Source organism: Ailuropoda melanoleuca, chromosome 15 (assembly GCF_002007445.2).
Source record: "Ailuropoda melanoleuca isolate Jingjing chromosome 15, ASM200744v2, whole genome shotgun sequence".
Taxonomy (NCBI): Eukaryota; Metazoa; Chordata; class Mammalia; order Carnivora; family Ursidae; genus Ailuropoda; species Ailuropoda melanoleuca.
Window position 1 is genome coordinate 72,976,330 of NC_048232.1, and position 23,166 is coordinate 72,999,495.

The following is a 23,166-nucleotide window of genomic DNA, read 5'->3' on the forward strand; positions in this document are numbered from 1 at the left end:
CTTCCCTCTTATATTCCAAGATGGGGGTCCAAACTTCAGCCATCGGTTGAAAGAAGAGCTGAAGGAGGACTTGTCCTTTCTGTTTAAGAACATTTCCTGAAAGTTGCACTTGACAGTTTGCTTATGTCTTATTGATCAGAATTTAGTCACTTAGCCATATATATGCTGAAAGGTGATAGGGAAATGAAACCTTTATTTTGGGAGTCAAGTGCACAGTTAAGAATCAAGAGTCCAGTTAGTGATGCTAATAACATCTTGGTTTTGCCTGAAGAATAGCTGAGGTTGGTTCATCTGAAGATTAGTATAATAATTTCCATATAAACCGTGCATTTGTCTCCTATTTAAATCCTAAGTATAGAGGCACCCTGCTATGGTCATTAAATGATGGTAGTGAGCTGGAAAATACTTTGTGGCCTAGAAAGGTCAGTGACTGAATAATGACTGAACTGGAGGCCTAGTTACCTCACTTAATGGTTAACATTGAACCTGACTTAATTAAGGGGGGTAGGAGGTAGTCCACCCTTGTCCTTTGCAACGCAGCCTCAAAGAGTTTCTGAGATTATTGAAAGATTATTATAGATATTGTAAATCCGTAGATAAAAAGGTCAGAAATATTTTGGTGGAGAACTACAGTGTTCTCATTTGTCTTTATGGTGGAAAAGTTGGTCGTAATACATCTATGGTTATAAATGAGACATAGATCACTCTCCTTTCAAATCAGGGTCTGGATGATTAGTTGCCATCTAGGAAGATCCAAGGCCACTTCATGAGGTGACAGTAGCCCTCCACCAATGACTTGTAGTCATCAACTGTCTTGGGATTCTAGAATTCGGGTGCCTGGGAAAATTAGAGACGAATGTTCTTCTTCGGCTTTTTTTTTTTTAAATAAAGATTTTATTTATTTGTTTGTCAGAGAGAGAGAGAAAGAGCACAAGCAGGGGGAGCAGCAGGCAGAGGGAGAGGCAGGCTCCCTGCTGAGCACAGAGCTGATGCAGGACTCAGTGCCAGGACCCTGCGATCATGACCTGAGCTGATGGCAGACCATGACCTGAGCTGATGGCAGACGCTTAACTGACTGAGCCACCCAGGCGTCCCAGAGGCAGATGTTCTTAGTATTAACTACCTAATAGGGTTTAAGAATTTAGACGTTAACAATGGTAATAAACTGTATGGCTCTTCTTTCATCTGTAGGATCTAAAAGCTACTTACCACTATTAATTAATACTCACACAACCCCTTGGCTGGTGGTAAGGGTGGCTGATCTCCAGTTTCTTCAGATGAGACATCTGAGAGTTGACTTCAAGAGATCTTGTGTCTCCTGAGGTTCTGCTAGCCGGTGGTTTTCTGCATTTAAGACATTTTCTTTCCTCTAGAATTGGAATGACATACTGAGAGACCTAAAACAAATGGAGCGCAGGAGGGGACTCTTTCCACGTGCTCAAGCGTGTGTACATTTTGTGTGTACGGGCATGCAATTTGAGATGCACGTGTTTGATTCTTTTAGCAGTTCCTCATGTCCTTTCGATTTCTTTTAGCAAGTTGTTTAAGGAAATTACATTTTTCTTCCTGCAGATAAAGAACAAGTTCTGAGTAATGAGGATAGATAACTGTGGGAAAATGGCGTGCTTAGCCATAGATTGCTAATTAAAAGAAAGATGAATAGGTTGCCCTTGAATTAAGTTTTGAATAGCGTCTCATGTAACACATTGTTGATGGTTACTGTGAATAATTTGTCAAAGGAGGAAATCCAAACTCTTAACCACTCTGTGGTCTTCCTAGATTTACACTGTGCGTAGATGATAGTAACTCAGATATTGAATACCTACCACATTCTGAGCCCTTTACATACTTACTCATCTGATTCCCGTTGCCACCCCATGAGGTGTAGGTGCTGTATTTATCCCATTTGACAGATGAGTAAACAGAGAGGGAACAGAACTTGCCTGAGGGCATGCATCTTGCCGGCAGAAGAGCCAGGTAATGTGACTTCAGAGGAGGTTCCCGACTATTGGGCCACACTGCTTGTCAGTGGAAAGCTGAATGAGGCTGTAGGGTCAGTTATTTACAAAAGAGATCTGGGGGTGTTTGAAGGCACAAGGGCTTGAATAGTCCTGGATAGAAGATAGGGAGAGGACATTTAAGGAACGTGGGAATTGGAATAGGTTGTGGGGTAAAGGTGTGCTTAAGCAGGGGTAGAATAATCCTTACTTAGCCTTCTGAGATTGCAGTGAAGTCTAAGAATAGAGAACTGCAGTGAAGAGATGTAGGAGGGGAAAGAGCTCCTACCTGATGACCTTGAGCCCTTAGGGGTTGTGCTGGAGCTGCTCCATTGTTAAACACTGAGGGATTCTGCAAGCAGGTTGATAGCCTGAAATCAGCAGAAGTGGGAGTATTTATGCCACAGAAATTGGCAAATGCTACAAATTCAGGCTTCCCCCTCAAAGCTGGTTTACCAGAACACTTTGGACTCTCTTCTCTACTTCGTGAACATTTGAAAGCCTGCCGTAGTGTCAGTTGAATTCAAACCTCAAGTGCGAACTTCTGTGGGAAAGGCACTGTTGTCAACTACTGGGGCAACAAACACCAGGCCCTCAGGTGAAAAATACCATAGCAGAGAGAGAAGGGTGTGAGACGTCAGTCCTGCACTAGCTCTGTCAGCCCTCACTTGGGCCACTCACTTAACCCTGCTTTCCTTGTCTGCAAATGGAAATGGTAACACACATCGCAGAGGGTTTTTACAGTGATTAACGAGAACGTGTAAAGCTCCTGGCACAGAGGTGCTCAACAAGTGACCCTTCTAAGCACGGCAGACGTGTAAAAAGTTCTAATGTAGATTGATGTAAGAGATAAAAGAGTGACTAGGTGTGTGTTTGATCAGAGAAGGTATCAGAAAGATCATGATGCCCAAGCGGGATTTTGACATTTTCAGGGTGGATGGTTCAAGGATGAAGTCCACCCTGAGCTTTTGTCAGGAGGTTAATGGACTTTGGCTTGTTGATTTGTTTTGTTTTTGTCCCTACAGCATGTTGCTTTTGTGTCTTTTTGGGTCCTACCTCAATATATATTATTGAATTGTAAGGCAAACAATGGATTTGGGGATAGGCACACCTGGATTTATATCCTAACTCCAACATACCTGTTTTGTGACCTTTGACAAGATTCTCAAGGTCCTGAAATTTCAGTTTCTAATTTTTAATATGGTGTAATTCTTAGACGATTTTTGAGGATTAACTGAGAATGTAGGGAAAAGAACCAGACGCTTAGCTGCCTTGTGAACCGCAAAGTGAACCCAACATATATTTGTAGTTTCATCTCCCCTTCTGCTTCGGCATCTCACGCAGAAACACACCATTTCTTTCCCACGACTGTGTCTTTGTATGCATTGCTCTCTGCCTAGAAAAAATTCTGTTCGAGAGGTAGAACAGCATCGTGGCGATTGCCAAGGACTGAGGGTTAGTCTCAGCTCTGCCAAGTGTTATTTAGGTGGCCGTGGGCAAGATAATTATCCTTTCTATACCTCGGGTTTTTTTTGGCAAGCCCTGAAACATTCTCAGGCATTTCTCCCACTCCTATTACTTCTACCTTCATTATTCCTCAAGATAGTGTTCAAATATCACTTACTTTGTGAGGCCTTCCCCAATTTTCCATACCATTATTTGCTTTCTCTATTTGAAGTTAACGGACAACCACATTTTGAGTACCTACTATGTTCCAGGCACACTCCTAGGCATACCACAGATGCTGTTTCATCCAGACCACTCAATAAGTTCTCATTTATTTTCCCCACTACCCTCCGGGATAGATCAAATTCTAACTTAAAGGACAAATTCATTTTCGTAGGAGGACTGAGAACCTCCGAGAGTTGCCATGTAAAGTCTTTTTTCCTTTTCTCTATGGAAAAGATGGAATCTACAAATTAACTAGTATTATCCCCATTTTATAGATTGAGTTTTTCAAGAAATATTTATTGAGCAATTCGTATGTGTGATGTGTGGGCACTGTTTTAAGTACAGAGAACACTGTGGTGAGCACAAATAATCCTGGACCCTGCCTACATGGGGCAACCTACATTTAGAAAAATTAAACTTAAATAAAATAAAAGCATCAGATGCACAATTGTGCTAGACATATTTTAAGTGCTCAATAGTCACATGTGGTTAGTGGGACAGTGCTGGTTGGACAGTAGTTGGGTTGGACAGTGCTGGTACAGAACATTTCTATCATCATAGAAATTCTGTTGAACTGTGCTGTCCTTGTGGGAGGCTGACACGGATCAAAATAATCATCAATAAAAATGTAATTACAATTGTGATAAGTAGGGAGCAGAAAGAATACATGGTAACACAGGAGCTTTCATAGGGCGATGTGACCTATGTGATGGCTTCCTCAAGGAAGACTTGCTTGAACTTAGATCTGCTCAATGATTGGGAGCTAGCAAAGCCCTGTGGTTAGGTAATTAAAGAGACTGAAAAAAGGCTAATGGCTGTGGTGTAGAGATGGAGGGCAGGTTTGGGTGAGGTAGAGAGGTAGAAGGACCACAGAGGGTCTTGTAGGGGGATGGGGGAGCTGAGAGGCTGAGTAACTGGACAGTGTAGTCACTGATAGAGCCTGGGTTGGACTGAAGTCCATGCTGCATCATAGATGCATATTCAAAGGACTTTGCCTCTGTAATGACCTCCTCGCCCTCCTTTCCTCTTAGAAAATTGCCAGATTTCCCTCTACGAGATTGGTTTTTCAAGTATAAATACATGCTATAATAATTTCCTTCTTAGACAAAACTAAACAAAACACCTTCCTTGATCCTACATCCCTCTTCAGCTACTTTCCCACTTTTTTGTTTTTATAGCAAAATTTCTTGAAAGAGTTGGCTATCCTCACTACCTCCATGTCCTTTTTTCTGTTTCTCATTGAACCTCCTCTAATCAGGCTTTCTTTCCTCCCTCATTTTCATGAAAATCAGCAACTATGTCCATGACTCTGTTTTCATCTTGGAGTATTTCTCAGCAGTACTTGATGTAGTTGGTCTCCCTCCTTTGGGGAGCAATTCTTCGCTGGCTTCTGAGACCCCACATTCTCTTGGTTTTCCTCCTACCTCCTTCCAGTTTCTTCTCAGGCTCCTTTGCTGGACTCTTCTCCTCTTTTGCATTCTGCCAGGGTTCAGTCCTGACCGTCTTCATTTCTTTAAATATATTAACTCCCTGGGTCATTTCATCTAGTCCCTTGTGTGATGGATGATTTTATGGTGCCCTGTTGTTTGGCCAAACACCAGGGTAGATGTCGCTGTGAAGATATTCTCTGATGTGATTAACATTGAAAACAGTAGACTTTGAATGAGGCAGATTACTCTCCGTTAATGCCAGCGGGCTTCATTCAATTAGCTGAAGGCCTTAAGAGAAAAGATTGAGGTCTCTTGAAGAAATTGAGACTGCCTGAGACTCAAGACTGCAACATTAAGACTGCTGGCATTTCCAGCCTGTTGGCCTGTCCTGTAGGTTTGGGACTTGCCAACCCCCACAATCCTGAGAGCCAGTTTGTTTCTCTCTCTCTTTCTTTCTCTATAATCTATTGGTCCTGTTTCTCTGGAGAACCCTGACTGATATACATGGCATTAAATATCTTTTATATTTGACTCCCAGATTATTATTTCTAGCTCTGACTTCCCCCCTGAACTCCAGATTTGCATACCAGCTGCCTACTCAGCATCCCCATTTGGATAACATCAGGTCTCTCAAGCCGCACTGTGGATTTGTCCCAAACCCCATTTACCCAGTTGCCAAGGCTAAAACTCTGGAGTCATCATTGAGTCTTCTCCTCCTTATATGTTCCTCATTTTACCCACCTGTAAAATTTATGAGCTTTACCTTCAAATATCTCTTCTTAGCCCCTAATGCAAGCCTTCATCATCTCTAGCATGGACTACCACAGCAACTTCCTAGCTGGTCTGCGCTCCTCCATTCCAAGTCCCTATCGCCTTAGCCTGTTCTCCACACAGCAGAGCAATCCTTTTAAGACACAAACTAGATTATTTCCCTGTCCTCTCTTGTGACACTTTGGCTTCTTATCACATTTAGAATGAAATCCCAAGTCCTATGACCTTTGGGTTCTGACTCCTGGCTACTACTCTGGCTTCATTTTCTACCACATTCTTCCTTGTTCACTGAGCTTTAGACATACTGCTTCCCTTGCAGAGTTTTGGACAAGTCAAGCAGGCTCCCAGCTTAGGATTTTAGTACTTCCTGTTTCTTCTGCTTAGAAAGATTTACCCCCTCTTAATTCTTTCTCCCTCCTTTCGCTCTGGTCTCTGCTCAAGTGCCATATTTTTAGATCTTTCCTGACTTCTGTACCCTATTTTCTTTTTCTTCAGGGTACAAAGAATTCTTTCAAAACAGTTTTTCCCCTCTATGAAGGGGAACAATGAAATGGGGTGGTAACTATGGGGGTTAGGCACATGGGATCCTGGGGGGGCTTTTTTTTTTTTTTTAATGGGAAAACTACAGTGTATGTGATGATGGAATGATCAGGCAGAGAACAAGAAACAGATGATGCCAGACAGGCTAATTTCAGGAGTGAAGTTATTGAGAAGAAATGAGAATCTGCACACAAGTGAAGTCAGCCTTCATTAAAACAGGGATGAAGGTAGAGAATATGGCAGCTTGGTGATTGAGAAGAAAATGGGAGGGAGTTTAGACAGAACAGTCAATAAGGAAATTGATTCTATTAAAGTAGAAAGCAGGTCATGAGTTAATGGCAAGGTGTAGGTGTATTAGAGGTTTGAGAAAAGAGGAATAAGTATGAAATATTTACTTTGGAATTTCTGTGTTTTCTCCAGCAATGTTTTTCTGTATAAGTAGGGTACAGAATATGTGGACAGCTAGGTTTAACAAGGGTGGGCCTTGCCAAGTCAGTACAATTGAGGAGTTTGGACTTTATTTTGAGGGTCCTAGAGAGCTACAAGTTTTGAGAAGAGAAGATTTGAGGGTCAGAAAGATTGTTCTAGCTCAGTGTGGTGTACATGTGTGTGAGAGAAACTTGTTATAGGAGGAATAGTAGTGTAATGCAATAGGACCCTCGATCAGTTAAATCTGTTTATAGTGTGCTTACAGGAGAGCTCAGGAACATCGAGGGTCTTTTCCAGCCTTTCCTGAGTAACTTACTATATATAGCAGGTTCTGGGAAGATAAAATAAATCAAACAAGGGTTTGTGTTCCCAAAGCCCTCTTGAATTTACATGATTTATAATTATTTTTAGGTATTTGGGATCCCAGAATAGGGAAGGAGCTATCAACATTGGGTGGGAATCAGGGAAGGCCTCCTAGAGGACATGACATTTCAGATGAACTTTGAAGGAGTAGGCCTTAGGGAGAGAAGCTTATTTTAGGCATCCAGAATAACATGAGTTTAGTTAAGAGATGTTAGAGTTATGTCTAAAACAAATGCTGCATGATGAGAAATGGTGGGAGACGAAGCACTTCTTCCACTACCCAGAAACTAAGTATAACTAAAGAGTTCTCTGTATTTTGTGACAAGCATCTGGTCCTCAACTGCTTCAAGAAAGGTTTGAAAGAAAAGTGAAGGTTTCAAAAAATGGTGATTTTTTTTAACTTAAAAAAAAAACTACATGGAGCTACTCTAGATATTGGTGCTGTAAGTTGCTCACTAAAGAACAGTGTGAAGTTAAAATACCTTTTCTGATATTTTGTTAGAAGATATGAACTATGGCAACTCTGACCTATCATATGAGGCTCATAGAAATCAATCCTTATCACTTGCTTTCAGCACATTATTTCAAGTTAAATGATTTTACAGTCCCTCTCTATCTTGAGACATACCTTTGACGGAAGCTGTAGTTTCTATATATTTTAGGAATGAAGAGTTTATGACCCTGATTCATAGGTCATTATTGTGTAAATTAAATGAGCTAAGGTATATAAAACTAACAGAGCTGGGCCCAGCAGCCAGGAGGAAATATTGTTTTCTACCTTGGAGTCCTGGCTTTTTTGCCCTCTCATTATTCATCCTTTGTTCCTTAAATCACATTGTTTACTGAACACCTGTGCTAGACCCGAACTCTGTTTGAAGGACCCCAGAAGAGGTGAGGTGTGCGCTTAGGCCTACAACAAACCTGCGGGGAAAGTGCCCATTTATGTATGCTCTGTGTGTGTGTATGTGTGTGTGTGTGTTTGCACAAGGGCACGCGTATTCAGAAGCTGAGGGGCTATATACTTATGCTTTGGAGTGGACCCACAGGAGCAAATCGTGGTTGCCTGCCACTTCAGAGAAGGTGTGGCTGCTTGCAGCCTTAAGAAACCAACAATCCTTCACCCCAGGGTGCTTCAGTCCGCCAGTATCTAAAGAAGTGGGGGAGACGTTCATTCATTCATTCATTCATTCATTTATTCAGCAAATATTCGTAGCTACCTACTGATGCAAGGTGCTGAGTAAGAATATGAGTAAGAGCAGGAAGTATGAGAGAGCATGGCTCACTTGGGCAGCTGCAGGTGGTTTGGCAAGGCTGGAGTCAAATACACTGTTTTCCCTAAAACAAACACAACAAACCAAAACCTGAGTGGGTTAAGGAAGAAGGATACAAGAGGAAGCTATGTGTTGGTGAGAATTTGTCACTTTTCAGGATTACCGGGATAAGTTAGATGTTTCTTTTAAATGCCTGATAATTTCCTTTAGGGAATTACCAGACTGACTAATCCATAACCTTAGGGCAGTGGGTCCCAAACTTTGCTGTTCACTAGAATCACCCAGGGAGTTAAAAAAAAAAAAAAAACAACCAAACCTCAGATGCCCAGGTCGCACCCAATACCCATTACCTCAGAATGTCTGGGAGTGGGAACGAGGCGTCAGTATTTTTAAAGGGCCTCTCGTGATTACAATGGGCAGCAGAGTTCCGGAGTCACTGCCTAAGGGCATAGCCCAGTTTTGTTGGGTTAAAACACTCTTCTTTGGGTTCAGGTTCCAAACATTCCTCACATTGTTTTTGCTCTTTTCTCGGGTTGGGGGCGCTACGAGCAGGAAGAGGATGTGGTGTCACCCAATTAGGAGGTCCCACTCTGCCAAGCCCGTCGGCGTAGTCGGCAGGGCTGCACGGGAGTGGATTTCTGCTTTGTCATTCTGACTCTGGCTACCGGCCCCGCCCGCTCCGAGCAGGGCGTGGCTTCTGGTGGCCGCGGGGAGCCCGCCACCCTTTCCCCTCGCTTTGCAGCAGTCCGCAGCGCCTCGGAGCGGAAGGCGGGGGGCCGCCGGCCAGAAGAGCCTGGTGCCCCGGCGCTCGGGGTCACAACAGCGGTGGGTTCGCGGAAACCGGGCAGAGCTCCGAGTCTCTGGGCTGTGAGGCCGGAGACAGGGGCAGCCTCCTGCCGGGTGCGCTTTGGATCGCGGAAAGGGGGGATGGTTTGAGGTGTGTCTGAGTAGGGGTGAAGCTTTTCTAAGGCGGCGAGCTTCTTGGCCGCGTTCACTGTTGCGCGTGGGTCGATGAAAGCTTAGCCTGGGGTGGGTGAGACCGGCCGGCCCCGGTCGGCTGGTGGCTTCCTTCCGCTAGCTCTAGAGACCGTGTGCAGAAATGTGGAAAAACGAGTGTTTGTATCGTTCCTTGCTGCACAAGTATCGGAGCGTAGATGATAATGTGACGAGTAGACTGACAGATCCTCGACAGCACTAAGGGAGTATCACGATTGAAATAGGTCTCTTAAATTTTCGCATCCTTTAATCCCCGAAAATCCTGGGCTGGCAAATCGTCTGTATCTCCCTGGGGAAACCGAGGCTCCGAATCACGTGACTTGCTCCAGGTTCCGAACCGGGACGGCTGCGAGGGCGACCCAGCGCGTGTCTCACTGTATCAGTGCTGGGCAGTGCTGGGTGGCGGTGAAGAGGGTGCACGGCACCCCCTGGACTTTCTAGCCGCTTGCACTCGGGTGAAATGGACCCACTGGGACCTCTTTCAAAAGAGCAGTTGTGGAGATGAAGTGTGGCTATGTGCAAAGCCCCGAAGAAGTGCTAGCTGCCATTATTGTCAGTCAGCCGCACTTCTGAGTGTTGGTGTGATTTCTGTCTCATGAATGGGCATGATGATGTTAGAGTAACTGGAGTCTATTTTTAATCCCATCACTGACTCACTCCTTACCTGAGTTCACCCGTTTGTAAAATTGGGCCATTAGCTCCCGGCCTGTCAAGCAGGGTGTTGCTGTATGGCTTCAAGGTTCTGAAATGAAAGCTCCCTAAGAGGGCAGTGTTCCTAATTTTGCCTCGTGGTTTCAGATTTCAAAGAAAACGGGGAAGTTGGCTTTTGGCATTCTGTATACATGCAGAGTTCAAAGGCAGATTACATCGGGAGGCGTTTTATAGAAGCGGAGAGGCTCGTCCTAAGCCTCCTGTGCGAGGCCGGAGCGCACTGGGGATTGACCAGGATTCGGAACGCCTGCTGGGGCTAGGCGGCCAGTATTTGAGCGCGGCCGGCCCCCCGGCGCCGGGAGCCGGCCCGAGGCGCGGCGCCCAGCGCGCGCAGGTGTGCGGGGAGCTGGGCGGGAGCGCGGGGCGAGGGGGGCGGCGTGTGGCCGGGGGCGGCGTGCAGGCGTCCTCGGGCGGGCGGTGGGGGACGCGGAAGCCCCGCCCCTGCCGCGCATTTCCCGCCGCGGCCCGGCCGGCGGGGCTGACCCGCGCCCCTCTCTGCTTTTGTGCCGCAGAGGACGCCAGGGGTTTGGAGAGAGCGCTCTCGGAGCTGACCTCGGAAACCGAAGTGCCCGTGGTGTTCGTGAAGCGGCGGAAGATAGGCGGCCATGGTCCGACCCTAAAGGTAGGTGGGGGACATTAACGTTCTTTACCCGCCTGCCCTGGGAATGAGCTGGCCGAGCCCGCCGTGCTCGCGGCCCTCCCTTCAAGGCCAGGGTGGATGTGAACGAACCTCCACACGGAGCATGTTCTTAAAAACGACAAAGAAGCACACGGGCCGCTCACGTGTCGATGGGAGTTGATGAGTCGGCGGGTAGGTGCAGAGCTGGGGAGGCTTGGAAGGGAATATGTAACTTTTCATCTTTTAAAACACGTGTTCGGAAAATTTGTTTCTTTCTACTTTGCCTTCCTTTGCTCCTCCTAATCAATCTAGATAACTTAAAAATATCCAGCAGCAGTGTAAAGTGCTGAAAGTGAGGCGTTTGGAGAAGTACTGAGAAAAGGGCGTCAGGAAATGCCTATCTTCGTCCATCCCTATCATCTGTCTCTTTATTTCTCTGGGAGGGAAACCCAGAAGCCCCAGGCTCTGGGGAGAGCAACCTGCAATCTTCTGGAGTGAGTTCATTTCCCTTCAGGTATCTCTATTCTGGCCCAGAGTTAACAATTGGGTGGAGGAAAAGGAGAGCTAAAGAAGTCTTTCCTTTGGCTGGTTGCAAGCACATCCCTTAGGACCATGCACGGTGGGGTCGGGTGGATGGGTCTGGCTATGGCGCTGGCAAAATGCTTGGAGGCGGGGTATGTTTAGGAGGATGCCCAGCTTGGACGATGTTCTATACCAGGTGTGGTTGGTTACCAGGTTAGAAAGCCTTATAATCTCATCCCATTGATAAATTTGCCTTAAATTTGTGCTGATTATCTTTTTGTCCTTGTCTGTTTGTATCCATGTAGTTTTTAAGAAATGGAACTCATACATGAATATTGTCTTCTTAGAAGTAAACCTGAAGTCTCCCTTAAATGTAAAAATCTACTTAGATATGTGTGCATTGAGGAAGAATATTAACAATTCATTTGCATTTTTATTTCCTACCTTTTCTTCTAAAAGAATCTTATTTACCATTTTTGAAGAATGGGTAATGGAATAGGAAATGCAGATAGACTTCAAAATAAACGGCAACATAATGGGAAATAATTAAAGGATAAAAAGGCTTTTAGCTTGATTTAAAGTGTAGTGTATTAGTCAGACCTTAGTTTGCAAGTAAGATGAGACGAAGGTCTGTTCATATTACTTTCTGTCTGATTGTTCTGTTTTCTCCACCTGTGTCATACATTTGCACTTAAAAAGTTATATGGGCATTTGACCTTTATATAAATTCTACAAATGGTTCTGGTTTTAGCATCAGTGGGAGTAAAAAGAATCACTGTCTTTATAAGTTTTGAATCCACTTTATTGATATGATCTGATGTTTTCAATCCATATGATTGTAGTTAATTTCAGACATTTAGTGAGATGAAGTGCCAGGATTGAAAAGTATACCATCAAGTCATAATTAAAATTAAAAAAAATCATTTCGCACATCTCTTTTAAGTAAGCTTACCACTCTACTTTGTATCATATATTTTTGGTTTCTAATGAGTAGCAAGAAATGGAAGAAGAGACACAAGGTAGTAAGGACTACTGATTGGAAATTTTTGTGAATTTCCAGCTGTTGCCCACATTTGGGGCTAAATGGTGGGTTCTGAATCTTTAGGGAACCTTGGGTTTGAGTGGAGAAAGGCATTTATTTAGTGGAGAATTGAGTGTTTATAGGGTTAGTGTTAAAATCCTAAAGTCCACACCTTAAAAAAAAGGTTAAGATTTTATACTTTAATTGCAACGTAAATAGGGCAGAGGGAGCTCTTTTAAAATGCCTGCTTTTCCTTTCTCCTCTTGTTTCTTCCTTTGTCTCCCTTTCCCCTTAATAAACACAGTAGCAGCAGCAAAACCTACCTTGCTTTAAGGAAGTGTATTTCAAAAACTAGTGTGTGGGCCACCTGCACAGAATCCCCTGGGGTGCTTGTTAAACGTACATGCCTGGGCTTTACCTGAGGTCTTAAGTAAACCTTTTGGAAGGGGTTAGGATCTGCCTTTTAATTTATTTTAAGCAAGTTCCCTCAGATAATTCTTGGGATAAATATCACATTTGAGACTTACTTTAATGTATAAGGTAGTTTGGTCAAGATTGGTTGTAAATAATTAGAATTTGGAAAATTGAGAGAAAAAGGGAGAAGAATGAAAAAGTATTTATTGGCATACTTAGTGCAGGACATAATTAAGACTAATAGTTTGAGATAATAGTCTTGGGAGATAAGACTAAAACCAGCAACAGGGGACTTAATTTCTTCAAGGCAATAATAGGAGAGATGCCAGGCATAAAACAGTGCCTGACTGGCATCCAGGTGAATTATGGAGACAGTTGTGGGTGAAGCTCAGGTGTGATCCTGTTGGCTCTGAGGCTCGGGCCCCATGGTCCATGGCTGTGTGGGTAGACACTTAAACAAAAGCAGGTCTCCTCCTTTCAAGCCTGGCTTCTAAAGTTACCAGAAACCAGACCCTTAACCGAATAGACATCAGGAAATGAGTGGTAATTTAATAACTCTCCAGCCATCCCCTTCCTTTCTTAATACTCTACCAAAATTGGCAGAAAACTTTATTTCTTGTGATTCTTCCCCCTGACATAATCCTTCTGGAGAGATTAAGGGTGTACCTGTTTTGGCCGAGAGAAGATCGAGGCCTGAGGAGAATGGAAGGACTGCTTTGAAGATGAGGGAAGTGAACAGACTCTGGGTGACCTAAGAAGGTAAGGGGTAAGGACTAATGAGATTTAAGAGGCCTGGATTGTTAGGACTGCAAATAAATTTCTCTGGGGCTGATGTATGTAGTGAAATTTTTAGTAGTTGTGAATCTGTGTTGAGACCGCATGCCTCTTCCTCCCACTTGAGCTAAGTGGCAACACAAACCTACTTTTTGCTCTTCATCTGTTCTTTCACACTAGTGTCACTATTCTGCTGGTCCTGGCTTCAGATTGTCTCTGGCCTCTCCTGTCTATTCACTTGCCAGGGCCTGTTTCCCATATACAAGCCCACTGCCTCTATTAACTTTTGCCCAGGCGGTTGGTTCCAAGTTCTCATTTCGTCTTGCCTAAACTGCTTCAGCAGTCTCTCTCTTTTTGATCTCCCTCCCCTTCCAGTCCATCTGCTGTTGGAGGCATCTTCTGGCTGCTCCTTCCCTGCCCTTGGATCTGCATGCAGGGTACAGTGCACACTCCTTAGCCAGGTATTCTGTTTTCTCCAGGGCCTGGCGCCCACCTGCTTTTCTGGTTATCTCTTGCTCTGCTCCCTTACCTACTGGAAGTGGGACTGTCGTTGCAGCCAGAGTCCCTAAAATTTCCCTCCTTTGTTCAGTTCTTTATTCCAGTTTCTGATTGATCTTCCTACTCAAACCGACTTTTCGAACTGCCTACCGGTGTTAGAGTACAAGGCCAGATTTGCCATTCTTTCCTGCGAATTCTTATCTCTGGAAAAGGAGGAATCCTGCCAATTATAATTTTTTGGCTTACATATCAAAAGTGGAGAGTTAGTCTTATTCTTTGTGCCTAGGATCCCATGTCTATATTAGAGTTCAGCAAATATTTAAACAAGCATGCCTATTAATGATATAACTACTATTTATTGAATGTCTAGTATACATTAGACTTGAACTGTTGTAATTAAATTCTCACAGCAGTCCTGTGCAAAAGGGGGTATTACCTAGTTTTATAGATGAGAAAATGGAGGCCTTGGGAATATAAGGAGCATGCCTAGATTACACAGCTAGTTAAATGGCAGAACCAGGAATGAAATCCAGGCCTGTCTGTGAAGTTCACGGTGTTGTACTCGTACTTGCCAGCACTTGACTTTGTGTTATTTACCATTGGGATACATGCCTGATCTCTCTCCCCAGTGTGATTGTGTTCTCATGATTCAGGCCTGAGCCCATGCAAATCTTGGTATTTCTAGCATAGCTCTGACAAATGGCATTCATTCATGAAATGCTTGCTGAGAGGAATTGCATTCCTCTGTGCCTAGTAAATTGTGTGTTCCTTTAGGACAAAAATTTATTTTTGTATCGTGTGTGTGTGTGTGTGTGTTTTAACATCTAGTTTGCATTCAGTAAGGATTTGTTGGATGAATGGATGATGGTAGGGCCAGAGGACACTCATTTCAAGTGAGGTATTTAGCTACAAGTTGTCCAATTCTGTGAAAGTGGACTGTCTCTATCTGAGAAAAATCCCTAAGATATTCTGAAGAGATTCTAGGCAGCCTATAAACAGTTCCGAATTTTAAAGAGGTGTATGACAGCAGCTTTGTCCACCTTCATTGTCTTATGCAGGGGTGTCCAGGTCAGTTGAGAAGGAAGTCACAGTGCATTTATTTAGCTACTATTTATTGAGTACCTGTGTTCTCAGCTTTGGGCTAGGTACTGTCTTTGCTCTCTGTAACACATCTATAGGGCGTGTGTGTAAATTTAAGATGTATTTGTCAAAAAATATTTGTGTATGATTTTTTATAAAGAGTGACAACCACTCTGTGTGGCAGAGAAGACATCCAATAGACTCATTTTACAAAGGAGGAAACTCAGACTCTGAAGAAAATCAGTGGAAACTAATACAACACTAGTTTTGCTTTGAGCCCAGGCCTCCAGTGTGAGTTCCTGCAAGGCTGCCGCCTAAAAAACCACATAGCCAGTACCTGCCTCCCTGTAGTCTATCAAAGTGGTGCTCCTGGTCATTGCTGACTTCTGAGGTGTGTCCTAAAAGTGTTGCTAATTGCTCTAGTAACTTGAAAGGTTCTATTTTCAACTCACACCCTTGTTTATGTTAGTTCTTGAGGCTTGGTAAGTCAGCCAGGAGCGGGTTTTCTGGTGTCAGTGAAGTGTATGACTTGGACCACAAAGCAAGGGTGGAGGCTTTATGTACTCTAAGGGATTTAAATGCTTGGGTCCACATTATTTTGTGGGACTTGACTGTCATTTTATCTTTTACTTCACTAACAATAAAGCCATGTTATTTGAATAGAACAGTTATTCGAAGCCTCTTTGGGATACTGTGTTGTTGTTTTTTAAGGAATCTGCTGAAATCCAAGGAACCATTCAGGAGAATAACCTCAGACTCTTAATAGACCCTTCTTCAGATTATTTAACATAGTTTTACCTCTTCAAAGGACTATATACACTTCCTTTAGTTGAAACCTTAGTAGGCTTTTAAGTTGCATTATATGGCAAATTTCTTTTCACTGTTATTAGTTATACTGGGATATATTCCTGTATTTCTCCTTATGGATTTAACCTTTAAGATATTTTTCTGTCCTAAAACAATGTGCAGGAGTGAGGCTACTGGTTTGTATACTTTTTTTCTATTTAGTTTCTAATGTTTATTAATAAATATTTGCTATCTTTGGGATGATTTAGACTTACTAAGTACTCAGTAATTGAAAATATTATCAGATCTGTCAGTAATTCTCGTTCAGTACTTACAGTAGCTTCCTCATTCAATACTTACAGTAGCTTCATGGTGTGTAAGTAGTAGTATTCCCCCATTTCAGACAAGGAAACCAGAGGCTGAGCAGTTAAGCGACTCCCTAAGAGAACCCTAATAACTAATAATAGGTCAAGATTGGAACCCAGGTTTGCCTCCTCCTGCTGTCCATGGTTATTTAAAAAAAAGTATGTATCTGCCTTGATCATGGCAAAGTTTACCTTAAATACTAAAACACCAACCAAAGCAAAAAGTATACACACAATCATAACCTTAAAGGAAATTAAGATGAGAGAGAAAATATACCTAACATTCTGCTACCCGGACAAATCAAACTAGCAATTTTATCAGTAAGACTCTTCTCAGCTAAGTATTAAATAGATACCCTGGCAGGATGAGGGGAGAGAAAACTGCTGTGAAAGAAGGAACAGAGAAGTTCAGGGAGGTAGCTAATAGCAGGATAAGCATATCTGCTAGAGTGTGGGACTCAAACCTGATTGGCCCCTGGCTTTGGCTAAGAGGTCTCTTCTGTGCCCATTTTTTATAAAGTAATCCTGCAGTAAAAATCCCACGGACCCTGTGTGAGTTCCTTTTTTTATTTGGCCATAGAGAGGCCTTCAACCTGTAACATCCATCTCATCATGTTTGTGTTGAACACTAGGTGTTGTGGGAGAGAGCCTAAGAGCTGGGAATGAATGAGTCTGAAGTTGGAGCAAAGGGACTAGAAAATCAAATAGAAAAAACTGAGGAAGAGAAGAAAGGAAATATAGGGCCATGTTGAGCTCTTGGCAGCAACGCCTAAGGAGGAAAAGGGAGAGGAGAACTGAATTATCTTGGAGGCCAACCTGTGTGTCATTGTTGCCTGAGCTAGCCTTACTGAGTGAGGATGGTGGACTGTAGTGATGTCTTTGAAGTACTAGTGCATTTTTGCTCTCTGTTAAAATCCATAGAGAAGTTTACCGGCATAACTGAAATTTATTGCTGTTCCTTTTTTTTTTTAAAGATTTTATTTATTTATTTGGCAGAGAGTTGCAGCAAGAGAGGGAAAACAAGCAGGGGGAGTGGGAGAGGAAGAAGCAGGCTTCCCTCTGAGCAGGGAGCCCGATGCGGGTCTTGAGCCCAGCGACTGAGCCACCCAGGTGCCCCTGCTGTTCCTTCTTTTTAAGCTGCATTTATATAATTATTATGAGTAATTGGACTTCAGGATAGAAAATCGGTCTTTAGTGATTTCAGTATTCACAAGTGTAGAAATCCCATTTTTTAATTGATTAAGGAAAATCATTAGACTTCAGATTTTTAGTTTGTGGCAACATTTAAACCTGTGCTCTAAAGGCAGAGTTAAAAAGGCAAAATATAATGCAAGTATGACTTTCTGAGGATGTTATAAGTTACATGTTACCAAGGTTCTTAGGGACAGGGATCTGGCTAGCATAGAATGAATGAATTCAGCACTGGAAATCAGTACTTAATAATATGATGCTTGCCTTGATGTGTTCTCTTGCTCTGAGCAAGTTGTGTGGGTTGTTATCTCCTGAGAAATCCCTGTGAATGGTGTTAGTAATACTTTATAAGTAGGTTGGGAGAATTAATTTATTTTTCTAAACCATTTTGAAATTCTTAGATGAAAGGCTCTGTATAGAGCAAATTGATGTCTGCCTGTTTTCCCTCCTCTGAGACAGGAGAAAATAGGCACCTTAGGGTGGGAAGGTTGGCTTATCTTTTGGAGTTCTTTCATAAATTGCTTTTATTGAATTTGAAAAGCATATCAGAAGCTCCCAAGAACATGGTTACCTATAAAAGCAAACATTTTTGGTTTTGGAACTTGGAACTAATTGGGCGTTTTCATCTAAGATTTAAAACAGATTTAAATAGTTTGTAATTGGCCAGACTTGGGGAGGAAAAAATGGTCCTTTGGTGATACGGGGACCCTCCTTTGTTTTTCTCTTGCTTTTTCTTTATTTCAGAGAAGAGTTAAGGTTGACTTTCTGGAAAGCAGTGAACTTTTATTTTCAGTGTGTTGGATCTATTTTTTCCTACTAATCTGTGAAATTAATCATTTGGGCCAAAACTTAGAGTAGGTGCTGGAAGAAAGTTTCTCATCTATATTCATTTATACATTCCAATGTGCATACTCAAACGTATCCTTGTGAAAACAGCTTTGCTTGGAAGATTTAACAGCAGATTCTTGCTTTAGAGAAATTCAGCCTAATACAGCAGGATAATATATATGCATGAATAACCATAATGCCTGGTGTTTTTGGAAAATGCACATTTTTTCCCCCTGAATTATACCTTTACTTAAGAAAATTATGGTGGGCGGTGCCTGGGTGGCTGAGGCAGTTGGGCTTCCAGCTCTTGATTTTGGCTCAGGTTGTGGGATGGAGCCCTGCATGGGGCTCAACGTGGGTCTGCTCCCTCACTCTCTCTCTCAAATAAATAAATAAATAAATAATCCTAAAAAAATTGTGGTGGATGAAGAGTAATATAAATAGTTTAGAGAAATTTAATACTAAGTTGTGCTGTTCATGCATTTGCAAGAAACTTTGTGCTAAAGACGGAAAATGAACCAGTCTAGATGCATAGGAAGGAATGTAGGGCTAATTTACTTCCTGGTGCCTTGAAACCCGAGTTGACAGGTACCTTGTGTTGTTCCCTCTGTTTCATCCCCCCCACCCCCACCATTGAAGGGGCACGTGTTGAAGTGAAAAGCTATTGATCTTCTGGGTTGAGAGTGCACTTTATTTGTTCTCTTTAAAAACAAAATGTATTCTTCACTGTTCCATATACTTTGCTTTGCTAAGACTGATGAGCAAAGCCCTTTGTCCCAACTGTACATGAATTCCCAGTGAACTAGTGGGTGAATTTTCCAACGTAGTCACTTGATTTACAGCATTCGCTTTCATAGCCTTATATCGGATTGTTTAAAATCTTCATAGCCTTAATCACCTTTCAGGGTTCAGATTTATCTCCATTCAGAGTCTGTGGCCTTTAGTCTTTGGCAAGCTTCCAAATAAACCGCTCTTTTGCAGAGAGTGTACCCACTTTATTCTTCCACCCTTGGGTAGTGGAGAACCAAAGGTCACTTGGGTAATGCCGGACATTCCCCCACCTCTGTCCCTGCGCTAGCTCGTATACTCCCTTGCCTGGTGTCCGCCTCCTCCGTTGGTTGGAAGGGGTCTGGCTTTTGGGAGCTCGTGAAGGTAATTAACCTAATACGCATTTGTGTAATGCGGAATGAATTCCAAACAGCCACCTTGCAAATGAGCCCTGAGAATTCGGCCTTTTGTGGTGGACATTCTGCAACTCATGATGCTTGGCTTTATGGGCAGTTTACAACATAGCCAGATTTGGTTTTCAAAAAAACAAAACCCCAAAGACCCTACCTTTTAATTATAGTAAGAACGAAAAACATAGGTTGACCTAACTGCACTATGTGACAGCACATGTTTTAAGCGCAGGATCTTTAGCTCCCAACACCCCCCCCCCCGCCCAATTTTGGCATAAGATTTACCAGGTATTTCTTTGAAAGCTAGATGACACTGTCAGTAATTGCTAAAATAATAGCTATCGCCTGAGCAGGTATTATTCCAGTGTGGAGAAGGGGCCCATTATTGCGTGCGTTCTGTGCGCCGCAGCGAGCTGGTTACGAACGCGCAGGGGCTGTGCTCCTTGGGGCGGGGCTGCCGGGAGCCGGAGTGAGCTGGGGGCGGGGCCTCCGGGCCATCGCCAGTGCGCATGGGCGGACATCCTCAGCTCCGACAGACCTCCTTCAGTTTCCGCTGTTGTCTGAAGCATTGCGAAGGCCGTTGGCTGACTGTCGGCTGAGTGTGCCGGTCGCCAGAATGTCTTATGAGAAAGGTTCTCTGGTGGGCCGCGTAGAGAAAGGAGAGGAGCCATTGGGGACCATCGCTGCTAGTGCGTACTCTGTGAAGCAGGCGGATGAGGAGGAAGAACTGATGAAGGTGGAAGTGGCGGTGGGGCTAGATGGCTGCTCTGACGACCTCAGCTGTGGGGAGGCTGACATAGACCCCAGTCTCCTAGGGCTTGCGGATGACGAGGAGAAATGGCGGGAAATCCGCAAGCAGTACCGGCAGCTCATCTGTAACGTCCAGCAGAACCGTGATGACATAGTGAACATTGCCAGCGACTCGTTAACCGAGGCTCTCGAAGAAGCCAATGTCCTGTTTGATGGAGTGAGCCGAACAAGAGAAGCAGCTCTCGATGCCCAGTTTCTTGTTTTGGCTTCTGATTTGGGTAAAGAAAAAGCAAAGCAACTAAACTGTGATATGAGCTTTTTTAATCAAGTAGCGTTTTGTGACTTTCTGTTTATATTTGTGGGTCTGAACTGGGTGGAAGATGATGAACATGGTGAATTGAGTGGCTGTGATGATAATATAGCTCTTTCCTTCTGGGAGACAGTACAGAAGGAAGCAACCTCCTGGATATTGCAAGCTGAAACATTCCACTTTATTTTTGGCTCATTCAAGTCCAAACCTTCTGCACCAAAGCCCCGATTTGAACACCACAAAAAAGCTCACAAAATGGAAGAAAATGGGGATATGCCTACAAAGCTGAGGAAGTTGGACCTGAGTAATAATCAAGAAGCAACAGAAAAAGAAGTAGAAAGGATCTTGGGATTGTTGCAAACTTACTTTCGAAAGTATCCTGATACTCCCGTATCCTATTTTGAGTTTGTGATTGATCCAAACTCTTTTTCTCGTACTGTGGAGAATATATTTTATGTTTCTTTCATTATAAGGGATGGTTTTGCGAGAATAAGCCTTGATCAAGACAGGCTGCCGATATTAGAGCCAATTAATATTAACCAAGTGGGCGAGGGAAATGATCCCAGTTCTCATGGCAGGAAACAAGGAGTTATATCTTTGAGTTTACAGGACTGGAAAAATATTGTGGCAACTTTTGAAATTTCAGAGGCTATGATCACAAACTCATACTAGGGATTTTTGTTCTTAGTGTAGGATGCATTTTGTGGCTTTTCTAAAGTATCTCAAAATGGAGAGTAAAATCAAGCAGAAGCACATAATTGTATTTCATGTAAAGTGAAAAAGTATTTTCAGAAACACCAGAAATTGTTTTACTGTGCAGTGTATTCTTTTTGGTGGTTTAAGGTTGTCATGATCTTCTGTTATTAAAAATTATTCACTGGCATGTTTGCAGGAAGATTTTTTGAATGCCCTTTAAGACTTTATCAATAAAAATCAGCTCTGAATTTCATAAGAGGCATTTGATAATTTACCAAAAATCAATTTTGTGGTGCTCTGTGATACTGCATTGCTTCCTCTGTTAACAGGGAATTTTTATGGGGCTTCTGAAAAATGGGGCTCCTGACAGATGGGGCTCCTGATAAGGTTGGGGGAAGAGTGGAAGGGGGTAAAATGGTCAAGAAAGACTTTATCCGTAGGGCAGTGAATAAGCAATGTTTTTACCGTAAATAAAAAAATCTAAATGTCATGCTTCATTTCAGGGAGGACTTAGTAAGATTAATGAGTGGATGCCCATATTCTTTTTTTTTTAAATAATATTTATTTTGTTGTATTAGTCACCATACAGTACATCCCCAGTTCTTGATGCAATGTTCCATGATTCATTACTTGCATATAACACCCAGTGCACCATGCAATATGTCCCCTCTTAATACCCATCACCAGCCTATCCCAGTCCCCCACCCGCCTCCCGTCTGAAGCCCTCAGTTTGTTTCCCAGAGTCCACAGTCTGTCATGGTTCATTCCCCCTTCTGTTTACCCCCCCTGCATTCTTCCCTTCCTTCTCCTACGGATCTTCCTATTTCTCATATTCCATAAATGAGTGAAACCATATGATAATTGTCTCACTTCACTTAGCATAATCTCCTCCAGTCCCTCCATGTTGCTGCAAATGTTGTGTAATCGTTCTTTCTGATTGGATGACCATATTCTAAATAATTTCTCCTGTGATTAAACTTATCTACTGTAGAGACATTCTACTTTTTCTGGGTGAGGCATCAATTAAGTGCATGCTGACAGGTGAGTAGGGATTGGTCAAAGATAGGAAAGGTATTCTAGGCAGGGTAATATGGAGGTCAAGTATAAGGAATTGTGAGAAATTATGGCACCAGAGAATCATGAGATTTTTTTTTTTTAAACCATTCCATTTGAATGTTAAACTGGGCAAAAATTGAATTACCTTATATGTTAGTATCCTCAGAGGTAGAAGATATTTTTGTCAGATTATTTCAAACACAAAGCCAGTTATAGTCTTTATCTACCTGGTTAATTTCTTCTCTAGTCTCTAGTTTCCAAACACTTTCTAGTTATAGTCTTTATCTACCTGGTTAATTTCTTCTCTAGTCTCTAGTTTCCAAACACTTTCTAATCTGTCACAGAGTGACCTTCAGAATCAGTGGTGTTTCATTATATGAATATCCCCAGTTTAATTTTATGTTTCTTATTGCAGCTTTAAATGCCTGGTAATGATCTCTTTTTATACTGAGATACATAATTAACTTACCTAAATGTTCTTTACTTAACCGTAAAAGCTTTTTTTTTCCTTTTTGTTGCTTGCATTTGTTTTAAGTTTATAAATTATGACCTTATTTTGAGGTTATGCCAAAAATTTGGGTCTTCAAGAAAACAATTTTGAAGAGCATGCCTAGCTAGATAAGCTGCTTTTCTTTCTTCTTCTTCTTTTTTTTTTTTTTAAATAGGCTCCGTGCCCTATGTGGGGCTAGAACTCAGGACCCAGAGATCAAGAGTCACATGCTCTACTGACTGTGTAGCCAGCCAGGTGCCTGTAGGCTACTTTTCTTGATCCCTATAGGAACTTAATTTTTGGTAGTAGTGGATTTTGCCATTAGGCATAATTTGGCAAATGGGTAGGTATCTGTTTTTCATAGAAGTAACATAAACTTCCCTACTGTCTAGTGTGGTACAAGGAAGGG

At 42.7% G+C, this 23,166-nt stretch overlaps 2 protein-coding genes across 9 annotated transcripts in view; both read left to right on the top strand.

The window, feature by feature from the left end:
* The window catches only part of TXNRD1 (thioredoxin reductase 1), a 112,556-nt gene that overhangs the window by 36,401 nt on the left and 52,989 nt on the right, over positions 1-23,166 (top strand). For 4 of the 8 annotated variants that reach the window (XM_034643524.1, XM_034643525.1, XM_034643526.1 and 1 more), the window contains one exon: positions 10,692-10,801. In XM_034643524.1, the coding sequence (XP_034499415.1) occupies positions 10,692-10,801 (110 nt within the window). Of the gene's footprint in view, positions 1-9,139; positions 9,410-10,691; positions 10,802-13,406; positions 13,515-23,166 lie in introns of those variants that run through there. The other 4 variants (XM_011220054.3, XM_019795541.2, XM_019795538.2 and 1 more) reach the window with 4 other exon arrangements.
* On the top strand, positions 18,660-21,398 carry EID3 (EP300 interacting inhibitor of differentiation 3). Its single transcript, XM_002915462.4, has one exon. It carries the CDS (start codon positions 20,072-20,074, stop codon positions 21,185-21,187), a length of 1,116 nt encoding a protein of 371 aa, XP_002915508.1. The 5' UTR covers positions 18,660-20,071; the 3' UTR covers positions 21,188-21,398.